This window comes from Manis pentadactyla, chromosome 7, assembly GCF_030020395.1.
Source record: "Manis pentadactyla isolate mManPen7 chromosome 7, mManPen7.hap1, whole genome shotgun sequence".
Classification (NCBI taxonomy): domain Eukaryota; kingdom Metazoa; phylum Chordata; class Mammalia; order Pholidota; family Manidae; genus Manis; species Manis pentadactyla.
The window spans coordinates 30826262-30840226 of NC_080025.1; the positions used below are offsets into that span (position 1 = coordinate 30826262).

General features: G+C 42.8%; 1 protein-coding gene across 7 annotated transcripts in view; it reads right to left on the reverse strand.

Moving 5' to 3' along the window:
* Positions 1-13965, reverse strand: part of IKBKB (inhibitor of nuclear factor kappa B kinase subunit beta) — a 93554-nt gene that overhangs the window by 21127 nt on the left and 58462 nt on the right. For all 7 annotated transcript variants that reach the window (XM_036877458.2, XM_036877459.2, XM_036877457.2 and 4 more), the window contains 3 exons: positions 7620-7708; positions 6474-6563; positions 4204-4328 (listed from right to left, as the gene is read on the reverse strand). In XM_036877458.2, the coding sequence (XP_036733353.2) occupies positions 4204-4328; positions 6474-6563; positions 7620-7708 (304 nt within the window). The remainder of the gene's footprint in view (positions 1-4203; positions 4329-6473; positions 6564-7619; positions 7709-13965) is intronic.

Sequence of the window (13965 nt, forward strand, 5' to 3'; positions counted from 1 at the left end):
ATGACATGATATTGTACATAAAAAACCCTAAAGACTCCACTCCAAAACTACCAGAACTAATATCGGAATTCAGCAAAGTTGCAGGATACAAAATTAATACACAGAAATCTGTAGCTTTCCTATACACTAACAATGAACTAATAGAAAGAGAAATCAGGAAAACAATTCCATTCACAATAACATCAAAAAGAATAAAATACCTAGGAATAAACATAACCAAGGAAGTGAAAGACCTATACCCTGAAAACTACAAGACACTCTTAAGAGAAATTAAAGAGGTCACTAACAAATGGAAACTCATCCCATGCTCTTGGCTAGGAAGAATTAATATCCTCAAAATGGCCATCCTGCCCAAAGCAATATACAGATTGAAGCAATCCCTATCAAATTACCAATAGCATTCTTCAATGAACTGGAACAAATAGTTCAAAAATTCATATGGAACCGCCAAAGACCCCAAATAGCCAAAGCAATTCTGAGAAGGAAGAATAAAGTGATGGGGATCTCGCTCCCCAACTTCAAGCTCTACTAAAAGTCACAGTAATCAAGACAATTTGGTACTGGCACAAGAACAGAGCCACAGACCAGTGGAACAGAATAGAGACTCCAGACATTAACCCAAACATATATGGTCAATTAATATACGATAAAGGAGCCATGGACATACAATGGGGAAAGGACAGTCTCTTCAACAGATGGTGCTGGCAAAACTGGACAGCTACATGTAAGTGAATGAAACGGGATCACTGTCTAACCCCATACACAAAAGTAAATTCAAAATGGATCAAAGACCTGAATGTATGTCATGAAACCATAAAACTCTTAGAAAAAAACATAGGCAAAAATCTCATGGACATAAACATGAGTGACTTCTTCATGAACATATCTCCCCGGGCAAGGGAAACAAAGGCAAAAATGAATAAGTGGGACTATATCAAGCTGAAAAGCTTCTGTACAGCAAAGGACACCATCAATAGAACAAAAAGGTATCCTACAGTATGGGAGAGTATATTCATAAATGACAGAGCCGATAAAGGATTGACATCCAAAATATATAAAGAGTTCACACAGCTCAACAAACAAAAAGCAAATAATCCAATTAAAAAATGGGCAGAGGAGCTGAATAGACAGTTCTCCAAAGAAGAAATTTAGATGGCCAACAGGCACATGAAAAGATGCTCCACATCGCTAATCATCAGATAAATGCAAATTAAAACCACAATGAGATATTACCTCACACCAGTAAGGATCACCATCATCGAAAAGACAAAGAACAACAAATGCTGGCGAGGTTGTGGAGAAAGGGGAACCCTCCTACACTGCTGGTGGGAATGTAAATTAGTTCAACCATTGTGGAAAGCAGTATGGAGGTTCCTCAGAATGCTCAAAATAGAAATACCATTTGACCCAGGAATTCCACTTCAAGGAATTTACCCTAAGAATGCAGCACTTCAGTTTGAAAAAGACACATGCACCCCTATGTTTATTGCTGCACCATTTACAATAGCCAAGATATGGAAGCAACGTAAATGTCCATCAGTAGATGAATGGATAAAGAAGATGTGGTACATATACACAATGGAATATTACTCAGCCATAAGAAAAAAACAGATCCTACCATTTGCAACAACATGGATGGAGCTAGAGGGTGTTATGCTCAGTGAAATAAGCCAGGTGGAGAAAGACAAGTACCAAATGAGTTCACTTATATGTGGAATATAAGAACAAAGAAAAACTGAAGGAACAAAACAGCAGCAGAATCACAGAACCCAAGAATGGACTAACAGTTACCAAAGGGAAAGGGAGTAGGGAGGATGGGTGGGAAGGGAGGGATAAGGCCGGGGAAAAAGAAAGAGGGCATTACGATTAGCATGTATAGTGCATGGGGGGCACAGGGAGGGCTGTGCAACACAGAGAAGACAAGTAGTGATTTTACAGCATCTTACTACACAGATGGACAGTGACTGTGAAGGGGTATGTGGAGGGGACTTGGTGAAGGGTGGAGCCTAGTACACATAATGTTCTTCGTGTAATTGTAGATTAACAGTACCAAAATAAAAAATAATAATAATAATAAAATAAATTGCATTTGTCCTCAAATGACTATCTACCTAACAGCTGAGATGAGAGTGAACTTAGCAAGTTGCCTAAGGCATACAAAGTGGAAGAGATAGGCACTTCTTATAAAGAACTAAACTAGCTCCAGCTGGATGTCAGGGAAGTCCCCTCAAAAGCAGTTACCTGGCCTGCCAGCACTGATGAGGGGCGTTCCAGGAAGCTCATTCTGCAGACAGTCTTACTATGAAAATGTGAGTCATTAGGGATGCATTTTCAAACAGCACTTAATCTTCCAGTTCTAACAGATTTTCACTCAGCTTGTTATAAATAATGGAAAAGCTCAACATTTAAATGGAAGAAATACAGTAATTCCTTGGTTAGTTGAAAACACTAGAGGTACAGATATCTGAAGTTATTTTTGTGATGGTTACATTATAAGGAGGGACTAAAAGTTAATGAGCTAATTCTTTAGTATTCCAGATCCTATGGAGGGCAACAGGCACGGCTTGTTTTAGAATAAACCACCACACGAGGGCATGCTTTGCCATTCTACCAGCCTCCTACAAGTAGGGACCTCACCTCACTCACGTCTCACTTTACAAATGTTGACTGAACTGGAATGCCATCACATAAATTTTTGGAATTGAGTTCAAGGGTTACATTTTACTCTTATAAATAAATATCCTCATGATGTAAATACCTGCCCTTTGAAAAAGGTAATGGTTCCACTACTTCCAGAAAAGTGTTTAAAAAACAATCACCAGTGCTGGCAATGGTGTGGTGAAAGTGTCAGCTTCTTATGTTCTTGCCAGAAACATTATTTATACAACCTTCCTGTTGAGCATTTAATTTGCATAAAAAATCTGTAAAATATGCATAATCTTTGATCTGTTAAATCCATTTCTAGGAATATATCCTAGAGAAATAAGCATGCACAGATTCCCCTTACAAGAAAATTATTCTTGGTGTTATATAAACAAGCAAAAATTATAAACCACCCATGCTTCCAACAACAGGGGATAAGTTAGATCAACTATAGCAAGGTCGCTCAGTGGAACACCAAACAGACATCCCACATAATATGGAGAAACAAAGCATTTTCAAGAGCAAGTTTGACAAGGTTATATGAAAGTATGTATAGTAATTTATTTGTTATAACACACACACGGAATTGCCTGGAGGCACACAAAATGTCCAGCATGATTATTTCCGGGTTGTGTGAAGGAAAGTCTCACTGTGTAAAAATGTGTTAAGAGCATGTTCAGGACAGGGCTCCCTGTATGCTACCATGGATGAACATAAATGCCCCAACATACACATCTGTGCCCCTCTGCCTGTATGTGTATGAAACATCCTCAGAAGCCAGGTGGCCAGCTGCTAGGAGAGGACTTTTCACTGTATATTCTTTTATACTCATCGAAGTTTGAACCTTCTGAACTTACTACTACTCCAAAAAAAAAAAAAAAACTGGAAAAAAAATTTGTGAGTAACAGTGGCATCATTTAAATGACTGTGTGGCCATCCTCTCAAGGAACAACAACTCTGAATAAAACCCAGCTAATTTAGGAGAATGTTAATTTTTAAATTATGCATTTCAGTGAAGATGAACTTTTATATATGTTACTTTTATAATCAGAAAAAAGTGACGGGATATAATTTTTAAAAACTTTTGTATCCCTTAATTTTTTTATTAGAAAATCTTTTCTTGTAACTTCCTTGATTCACGTTTTGACCCACTTTCTAATACTTTTAAAACAAAATTTAATTTCAGGTGTAGTAAAAATTGTCAATAATACATTTTCATGTAAATATTCCTCCTCTGTCATGTGTCCATATCCTTTGTTTACTAGTATACAGCATCTTCTGTGTCATGCACAATTTATGTAATAGCACAGACATGCACTGAACATGGGCAAGTGTCATTTTTATGTTATTATATTTAACCATGTGACTATTTCACAACTGCTCTGTTTTTCTAGGTTTTGGAGCTCCGACTGCCCAGCTAGCAGGGAGACAGATCACAGATGTTTCAGGCCTGGACTGGGACCACCGAGTGACATGGGACAGGATGAAGTGCCGTGACAAAGGCAGGGACTCACGCCTTCCTTCAGGAGGCCAACCTGGCTCGGGCCCGTCCCCACTCACCACTGCACCGGCTGCCAGTTGGGGAGGAAAGGCCGGAAGCCCGTGATGCACTCGAAGGCCAGGGTGCCAAAGCTCCAGTAGTCCACGGTCACTGTGTACTTCTGCTGCTCGAGCAGCTCCGGGGCCTGCAAGGACACGTGTCTGGGACATGCCCGAGCTGCCCCCTCTTCTGAGGACCCACCACAGGCGGGGCAAGCAGCCCCCCAATCCCACCTTGCACCCTCCCAGCTCCATCTGGGAGGCCATGGCATATCCGCCTGAGGGTGAGGATGTGAACAGAAGTTCAGCTGGTAGCATCTAGGATTTTCCTACACCTCCCTCACTCCCAATGCAGATACAAGGGCCTCTAGGGGTACTTTTAGGTAGCCCAGAGCACATCGCATACCCTTCTCATGCACGCTGTGTAGAGATGGGGAGACAGGTCACGTACAACAAAGGAAAATGACATCGGGCTGTACACACCAAAGTGTGAAATGCTGCCCAGGTCTTGAAACCAGTGTGGTTAATGACATGTGGCTGTGCAACATGCGTGCTGCCCACACAGAGAGCTGGGGGGACCAAGGAGAGCTCTGAGGCACAGGTGGGACTAGAATGGGGAGCAGACACTCCAGAAAGAACTGTCACAAGCAAAGGCATGGCGACGGGACTATGCAGGGTCTGGAGTGTGACACTAATGGCAGTGCCAAGGAATCCAAACCCAGAGGGAAATTGGGTCAGATCATCCCTGTGTCTGGGGGACAGAAGTTTTAGCCCCTGCAAAGTGAAGGATTTGACTGATCATCCTGGTCAGAGCATGGGGTGCCCCCACTTCACTGCTGCTGAGCTGGTGAGGATTCCAGAGAGGACTCAGCAGGACCTACAATACATTTTACAGACGCAGGTGTCTGAGCACAGCCCCCGGGTCACCACTCCGAAGCCTCTATTCCATAGAGCAGGTGATCAAGCCATGTAACCCAGTACCTCAGTTGGTGGGAAAAGTAGAAAGTATCAATGTACTCAAAAGACTTCAAAAGAATTTCCTTTTCTTTTTTATTTAAGGACGAGAGAGGGTATTTAAGCTCCTCCAGCCCAGTGACTTTCAACCTTTTTTGGCTTTGTTTATTGAACTGAAGACCCCCTTCATCAATCACAATTTTAGTGATTGTTACAATTTGTGAGCAATCTATTTCCAAGTCTCACTGACTCTCTTCTGGGTACTTCTTGAGTCACCTTCTACACCCCACTGCTGGTGGGGTCAGACCATCAGTGCTGACCTCCTCTGGCGACAGCCTCCTTACGACCTGCCCACCCTTTACTCTTGTTCAATACAATTCATTCTCCACGCTGTGTCAAGAGTGGCCTATTCAAAAGGTAAACCTGACCCCTCTCCAACTTAAAGCCCTTCAGGGCCTCTCCAGAGGTTTTAGAAAAAAGTCTAAACTCTTTCACCCAGCCCATAAGGCCCTGAGTAACCTCTCCCCTACCTCTCTCTCAAGCTTGGACTCAACATACTCTCTGGGTTCCAGCCATGCTTTCCAGTCTCCCAATGTACTATCCCTTTGCCCCAGTTTCCTCTTCCTCCTGCTCCCCCAGCCCCTTTTCATCTACTCATCCCTCAGGTCTCAGTCTAGGCTTGGTCCTCCTAACGGACATTCTTACACCACCCGCACTTTCCCGCACAGCACTTACCCAGCTGCAGTTTCTGAGTTAACTGTGTACACAGCAGGCAGTGCCTGCTCTCTTGCTAAACCCTACACTCTGAAAGGCCAGGGAAGACCTTTCATCTCTCCCACTGTGCTGCCTGCCGGCTGCTAGCACAGTTCCTGGCACGTAGATTACACTGGAGCACTACTTCTTGAGGGAATGAGTGACTCACATAGAATCTTAACATTCAGGCCAAATAATTTAAGGAAAGGGGGTGCTCAGAGCTTAGCTCCTCCCCAATGGCCACTGAGATGCTTCATGGAAACTGTGGCCTCTATAGACCAACAGGAATTTAGCTTACACTCTTTGTTTTCAGATACAAGACCGAGGCACGAGAGGTCATGAGGTCTGTACGGGGGCACACCAGCAGGCCCTCTGACACCAGAGAAGAAGGCAGTGCCTCTCAGGTGCAGTAAGTGCTGACCTGAGTGCGTTATGGCTCTGACCTCATGCAATTCCTATGCATCGAGGAAACATTTAAATGGCTGGCGAGACTTAGATGCTAGTAGGCAAGGACAGAGAAGAGCCATGTACATATGGCCACCACAGAGCAGCTGATATGCATACACGCTGATTCAACTTCTTACCAGGTACTGCAGGGTTCCCACAAAGGAAGTACAAAGACTTCCCTGGTCCAGTTCTTTGGCATATCCTAGGTCAATAATTTTGTGTATTAACTGAAAAAAAGAAAAAGAGAGCAGGAGAAATCTGAGGGTTACAAGAACACACTGCCCTCCTGTAAGAATTATGATTGCTCGCTGACACGGCAGAGGATATTTCTGAATTCCCGGAAGGTATTAGAGCCTAAGTTCCTAGGAAGCAGCAAATGTACAGGAGAACGCCTTCAACAGGGAAAACTCAGGGCGAAAGAAAATGTGCTGTAAAAATGCAGAAACAAGGCCCACATTCTCCCTTGTTCTGGGGCCAATTACTAGAGGAAAGTCAAAATTAACAGACAACATACCAGACCACAGGACAGAAGTTCAAGAATGTTAAACTTGAACTTTGTGACATGAAAGACCAGGGCAGTTCCTTCTCAGAAATACTTTTGGTTATCAAATCTTTGAGCAACCGGAAGAATGAATGTGAACTGCAACAAAGGTGAGAGCTGTGGGTCAGGCCAAGAATGCTGACAGAAGCAGTATCAGAAGATTTAATCGGCCCAGGAGTTACTATATTCCACTTGGCTGAATCCTTGCTTATCACCCCCAGCTAAACAAACAAGGCCACGGGAGGGCACAACACCAAGGGCCATGGGGGGTGACCACCACACCTAAGAAGGAGGGTCACAAAGAGCTCTGGGGAAACCACAGGCTGGACCAGGTCCACAGGCTGGCGCCAGCTCCGAACACCTCTTCTTAGCCCCATCCAGACCAACCTACAGCTGGTTTTTATGTCAGCCTTAAAAGCTGAAGATCTCAAACAAACGGAAAAACAAAAACCCTACTTCCAAGAAGGGCTAGTCCCACAGGTTGGAGTGGAGGTGGGAAGATAAACATTATTTTCCTGGGGTATCAGATTCCGGCACCTCAGGCAATTAACCATTCAAATGTGCTTCCATCTGCAAGCACAAACTTTTTGCTCAATTTTGTTTCAAATCAAAAAGCATTCCGAGAGAACAAATTCAAGAAAACACAGATATAAATTAACATACAAAGCATGTTCCTGCTCTACAAGAGCAGCTTCCCTGGGGTGGTCACCATGACTTCCCAAGTCCCAGGAGGGCCACTCACTCTTTGCTCTCCTTGCTGCAGGACGATATTTTCTGGCTTTAGGTCCCGATGGATGATTCTGTTTTCATGAAGGTATCTAAGTGCAGAGGCTGAGAGGGTGGGAAGGGGAGTGAATTTTCATTAAGCCTGAAAAATGCTTTTCATTTCAAAGTTACCTGTCCAGTGAAAGATGCATATTTGTGGGCCCCTGACACATACTCTGACTTTCAGGGCAGATTCATGGTGGAAGGACAGGGTCTGGGGCAGAAGCTCCTCAGGTGGAGTGAAGGGGACCTGGCTACACAAGCAGAACTTGGACCACAAGAATCTGGCTTTTCATGCAAAAAACTCTTAGCTTTGATCCATGAGGTCATGAACTACAGTCGAGAGCAGTGGGTCTCAAATTGCACTGCCTGGACCAGCAGCATCTATACTTCGTAGAACTGCAAAATTCTTGGGTTCTACCCCAGACCTGCTGAATTAGAAACTTTGGGGGTGATCCCACAGTCTTTTTTAACAAGCTCTCCAGGTGATGCTGATGTGGATAAAGTTTGAAAGGGGAACTTCTATGGTGTAGAGGCTCAAAAATCTAAGTCCAGAGAGATAGCTAGAAGATGGCGGCGTGAGTAGGGCAGCGGAAATCTCCTCCCAAAACCACATATAGCTATGAAAACATAACAAAGACACCTCTTCCTAGAATAAAGACCAGAGGACACAGGACAATATCCAGACCACATCCACACCTGAGAGAACCCAGCGCCTCGCGAAGGGGGTAAGATACAAGCCCCGGCCCGATGGGAGCCAAGCGCCCCTCCCCCCAGTTCCCGGCGGGAGAAGAGTAGGCAGAGCGGGAGGGAGACGGAGCCCAGGACTGCCGAACACCCAGCCCAAGCCATCCGGGCCAGAGCGCAGACACAGTGCGTGCGCAGGGGGCCCTGGATGCTAGGGAAACAGGGCAGCAAGAACAGTGAGTGGGCACCGGAGGCCGGGCGCCAGAGGACACCAGAAAAGCGACTGATCTTTTTTTTTTTTTTGCTGTTTTGTTTTGGCGAGCGCTTTTTGGAAGTCCTAAAGGGATAGGGACCCCAATACTAGGGAAACACGGAAGCAAGAACAGTGAGCGGGCACCGGAGGCCTGGCGCCAGAGGACACCAGAAAAGTGAGCAACCATTTTTTTTTTTTTTTTTGCTGTTTTGTTTTGGCGAGTGCTTTTTGGAAGTCTTAAAGGGATAGGGACGCCAATACTAGGGAAACAGGGCAGCAAGACCGGTGAGCAGATGCCTGAGGCTGGCGCCGGAAAATAAAAAAAAACGAGTGGCCACTTTTTTTTTTTTTTAATTTAAATTTTTTTTTTTTTTTTTTTTTTTTTGTGGTCGTTGTTTTGTTTTGGCAGGTCCATTTTGGAAGTCTTAAAGGGGCAGGGCGGGACACTTAATCCAGAGGTAGGGAATCCGGGGATCTCTGGGCACCCTAACCCCTGGGCTGCAGGGAGCATGTAGGCCCCTTACGGAGATAAATAGCCTCCAGGTTGCTCCCCCTCCAACGCGACTCCACCACTTTGGAGCAACAGCCCGAGCCAGGCCACGCCCACAGCAACAGCGGAGATAAACTCCATAGCAGCCAAGCAAGAAGCAGAAGCCCTGTCTGCACACAGCTGCGCAGCACAAGCCACTAGAGGTCGCTGTTCTCCCAGGAGAGGAGGGCCACAAACCAACAAGAAAGGAAGTCCTTCCAGCTGTCACTCATCCCTGCTCTGCAAACTATTACTATCACCATGAAAAGGCAAAGCTACAGGCAGACAAAGATCACAGAGACAACACCAGAGAAGTAGACAGACCTAACCAGTCTTCCTGACAAAGAATTCAAAATAAAAATCATAAACATGCTGACAGAGATGCAGAGAAATACCCAAGAGAAATGGGATGAAGTCCAGAGGGAGATCACAGATGCCAGAAAGGATATTACAGAAATGAAACAAACTCTGGAACGGTTTATAAGCAGAATGGATAGGATGCAAGAGGCCATTGATGGAATTGAAACCAGAGAACAGGAATGCAGAGAAGCTAACATAGAGAGAGACAAAAGGATCTCCAGGAATGAAACAATATGAAGAGAACTGTGTGACCAATCCAAAAGGAACAATATCTGTATTATAGGGGTACCAGAAGAAGAAGAGAGAGGAAAAGAGATGGAAAGTATCTTAGAAGAAATAATTGCTGAAAACTTCCCCAAACTGGGGGAGGAAATAATCGAACAGACCACGGAAATACACAGAACCCCCAACAGAAAGGATCCAAGGAGGACAACACCAAGACACGTAATAATTAAAATGGCAAAGATCAAGGACAAGGAAAGAGTTTTAAAGGCAGCTAGAGAGAAAAAGGTCACCTATAAAGGAAAACCCATCAGGCTAACATCAGACTTCTCGACAGAAACCCTACAGGCCAGAAGAGAATGGCATGATATATTTAATACAATGAAACAGGAGGGCCTTGAACCGAGGATACTGTATCCAGCACGACTATCATTCAAATATGATGGTGGGATTAAACAATTCCCAGACAAACAAAAGCTGAGGGAATTTGCTTTCCACAAACCACCTCTACAGAACATCTTACAGGGACTGCTCTAGATGGGAGCACTCCTAGAAAGAGCACAGCACAAAACACCTAACATATGAAGAATCGAGGAGGAGGAACAAGAAGGGAGAGAAGGAAAGAATCTCCAGACACTGTATATAACAGCTCAATAAGCAAGCTAAGTTAGGCAGTAAGATACTAAAGAGGCTAACCTTGAACCTTTGGTAATCACGAATTAAAGCCTGCAATGGCAGTAAGTACATATCTTTCAATAGTCACCCCAAATGTTAATGGGATGAATGCACCAATCAAAAGATACAGAGTAATAGAATGGATGAAAGAGCAAGATCCATCTATATGCTGCTTACAAGAAACTCACCTCAAACCCAAAGACATGTACAGACTAAAAGGCAAGGGATGGAAAAACATATTTCAGGCAAACAACAGCGAGAAGAAAGCAGGGGTTGCAGTACTAAAATCAGACAAAATAGACTTTAAAACAAAGAAAGTAACAAGAGATAAAGAAGGACACTACATAATGGTAAAGGGCTCAGTCCAACAAGAGGATATAACCATTCTAAATATATATGCAACCAACACAGGAGGCCCAGCATATGTGAAACAAATACTAACAGAACTAAAGGGGGAAACAGACTGCAATGCATTCATTCTAGGAGACTTCAACACACCACTCACCCCAAAGGATAGATCCACCGGGCAGAAAATAAGTAAGGACACGGAAGCACTGAACAACACAGTAGAGCAGATGGACCTAATACACATCTATAGAACTCTACATCCAAAAGCAACAGGATATACATTCTTCTCAAGTGCACATGGAACATTCTCCAGAATAGACCACATACTAGGCCACAAAAAGAGCCTCAGAAAATTCCAAAAGATTGAAATCCTACCAACCAACTTTTCAGACCACAAAGGCATAAAACTAGAAATAAACTGTACAAAGAAAGCAAAGAGGCTCACAAACACACGGAGGCTTAACAACACGCTCCTAAATAATCAATGGATCAATGACCAAATCAAAATGGAGATCCAGCAATATATGGAAACAAATGACAACAACAACACTAAGCCCCAACTTCTGTGGGAAACAGCAAAAGCAGTCTTAAGAGGAAAGTATATAGCAATCCAAGCATATTTAAAAAAGGAAGAACAATCCCAAATGAATGGTCTAATGTCACAATTATCGAAATTGGAAAAAGAACAACAGATGAGGCCTCAGGTGAGCAGAAGGAGGTACATAATAAAGATCAGAGAAGAAATAAATAAAATTGAGAAGAATAAAACAAGAGCAAAAATCAATGAAACCAAGAGCTAGTTCTTCGAGAAAATAAACAAAACAGATAAGGCTCTAGTCAGACTTATTAAGAAGAAAAGAGAGTCAACACAAATCAACAGTATCAGAAACGAGAAAGGAAAAATCACGACGGACCCCACAGAAATACAAAGAATTATTAGAGAATACTATGAAAACCTATATGCTAACAAGCTGGGAAACCTAGGAGAAATGGACAACTTCCTAGAAAAATACAACCTTCCAAGATTGACCCAGAAAGAAACAGAAAATCTAAACAGACCAATTACCAGCAACGAAATTGAAGCGGTAATCAAAAAACTACCCAAGAACAAAACCCCCGGGCCAGATGGATTTACCTCGGAATTTTATCAGACATACAGGGATGACATAATACCCATTCTCCTTAAAGTTTTCCCAAAAATAGAGGAGATGGGGATACTCCCAAACTCATTCTATGAAGCTACCATCACCCTAATACCAAAACCAGGCAAAGACCCCACCAAAAAAGAAAACTACAGACCAATATCCCTGATGAACGTAGATGCAAAAATACTCAACAAAATATTAGCAAACCGAATTCAAAAATACATCAAGAGGATCATACACCATGATCAAGTGGGATTCATCCCAGGGATGCAAGGATGGTAAAACATTCAAAAGTCCATCAACATCATCCACCACATCAATAAAAAGAAAGACAAAAACCACATGATCATCTCCATAGATGCTGAAAAAGCATTTGACAAAGTTCAACATCCATTCATGATAAAAACTCTCAGCAAAATGGGAATAGAGGGCAAGTACCTCAACATAATAAAGGCCATCTATCATAAACCCACAGCCAACATTATATTGAACAGCGAGAAGCTGAAAGCATTTCCTCTGAGATCGGGAACTAGACAGGGATGCCCACTCTCTCCACTGTTATTTAACATAGTACTGGAGGTCCTAGCCACGGCAATCAGACAAAACAAAGAAATACAAGGAATCCAGAATGGTAAAGAAGAAGTTAAACTGTCACTATTTGCAGATGACATGATACTGTACATAAAAAACCCTAAAGACTCCACCCCAAAACTACTAGAACTGATATCGGAATACAGCAAAGTTGCAGGATACAAAATCAATACACAGAAATCTGTGGTTTTCCTATACACTAACAATGAACCAACAGAAAGAGAAATCAGGAAAACAACTCCATTCACAATTGCATAAAAAAAAAAAAACCTAGGAATAAACCTAACCAAAGAAGTGAAAGACCTATACTCTGAAAACTACAAGTCACTCTTAAGAGAAATTAAAGGGGACACTAACAGATGGAAACTCATCCCATGCTCGTGGCTAGGAAGAATTAATATCGTCAAAATGGCCATCCTGCCCAAAGCAATATACAGATTTGATGCAATCCCTATGAAACTACCAGCAACATTCTTCAATGAACTGGAACAAATAAATCAAAAATTCATATGTAAACACCAAAGACCCCGAATAGCCAAAGCAATCCTGAGAAAGAAGAATAAAGTAGGGGGATCTCACTCCCCAACTTCAAGCTCTACTATAAAGCCATAGTAATCAAGACAATTTGGTACTGGCACAAGAACAGAGCCACAGACCAACGGAACAGACTAGAGAATCTAGACATTAACCCAGACATATATGGTGAATTAATATTTGATAAAGGAGCCATGGACATACAATGGCGAAATGACAGTCTCTTCAACAGACGGTGCTGGCAAAACTGGACAGCTACATGTAGGAGAATGAAACTGGACCATTGTCTAACCCCATATACAAAAGTAAACTCAAAATGGATCAAAGACCTGAATGTAAGTCATGAAACCATTAAACCCTTGGAAGAAAACATAGGCAAAAACCTCTTAGACATAAACATGAGTGACCTCTTCTTGAACATATCTCCCTGGGTAAGGAAAACAACAGCAAAAATGAGTAAGTGGGACTATATTAAGCTGAAAAGCTTCTGTACAGCAAAAGACACCATCAATAGAACAAGAAGGATCCCTACAGTATGGGAGAATATATTTGAAAATGACACATTCGATAAAGGCTTGACGTCCAGAATATATAAGGAGCTCTCACGCCTCAACAAACAAAAAACAAATAACCCAATTAAAAAATGGGCAGAGGAACTGAACAGACAGTTCTCCAAAAAAGAAATACAGATGGCCAACAGACACATGAAAAGATGCTCCACATCGCTAATTATCAGAGAAATGCAAATTAAAACTACAATGAGGTATCACCTCACACCAGTAAGGATGGCTGCCATCCAAAAGACAAACAACAACAAATGTTGGCGAGGCTGTGGAGAAAGGGGAACCCTCCTACACTGCTGGTGGGAATGTAAGTTAGTTCAACCATTGTGGAAAGCAGTATGGAGGTACATCAAAATGCTCAAAACAGACTTACCATTTGACCCAGGAATTCCACTCCTAGGAATTTACCCTAAGAA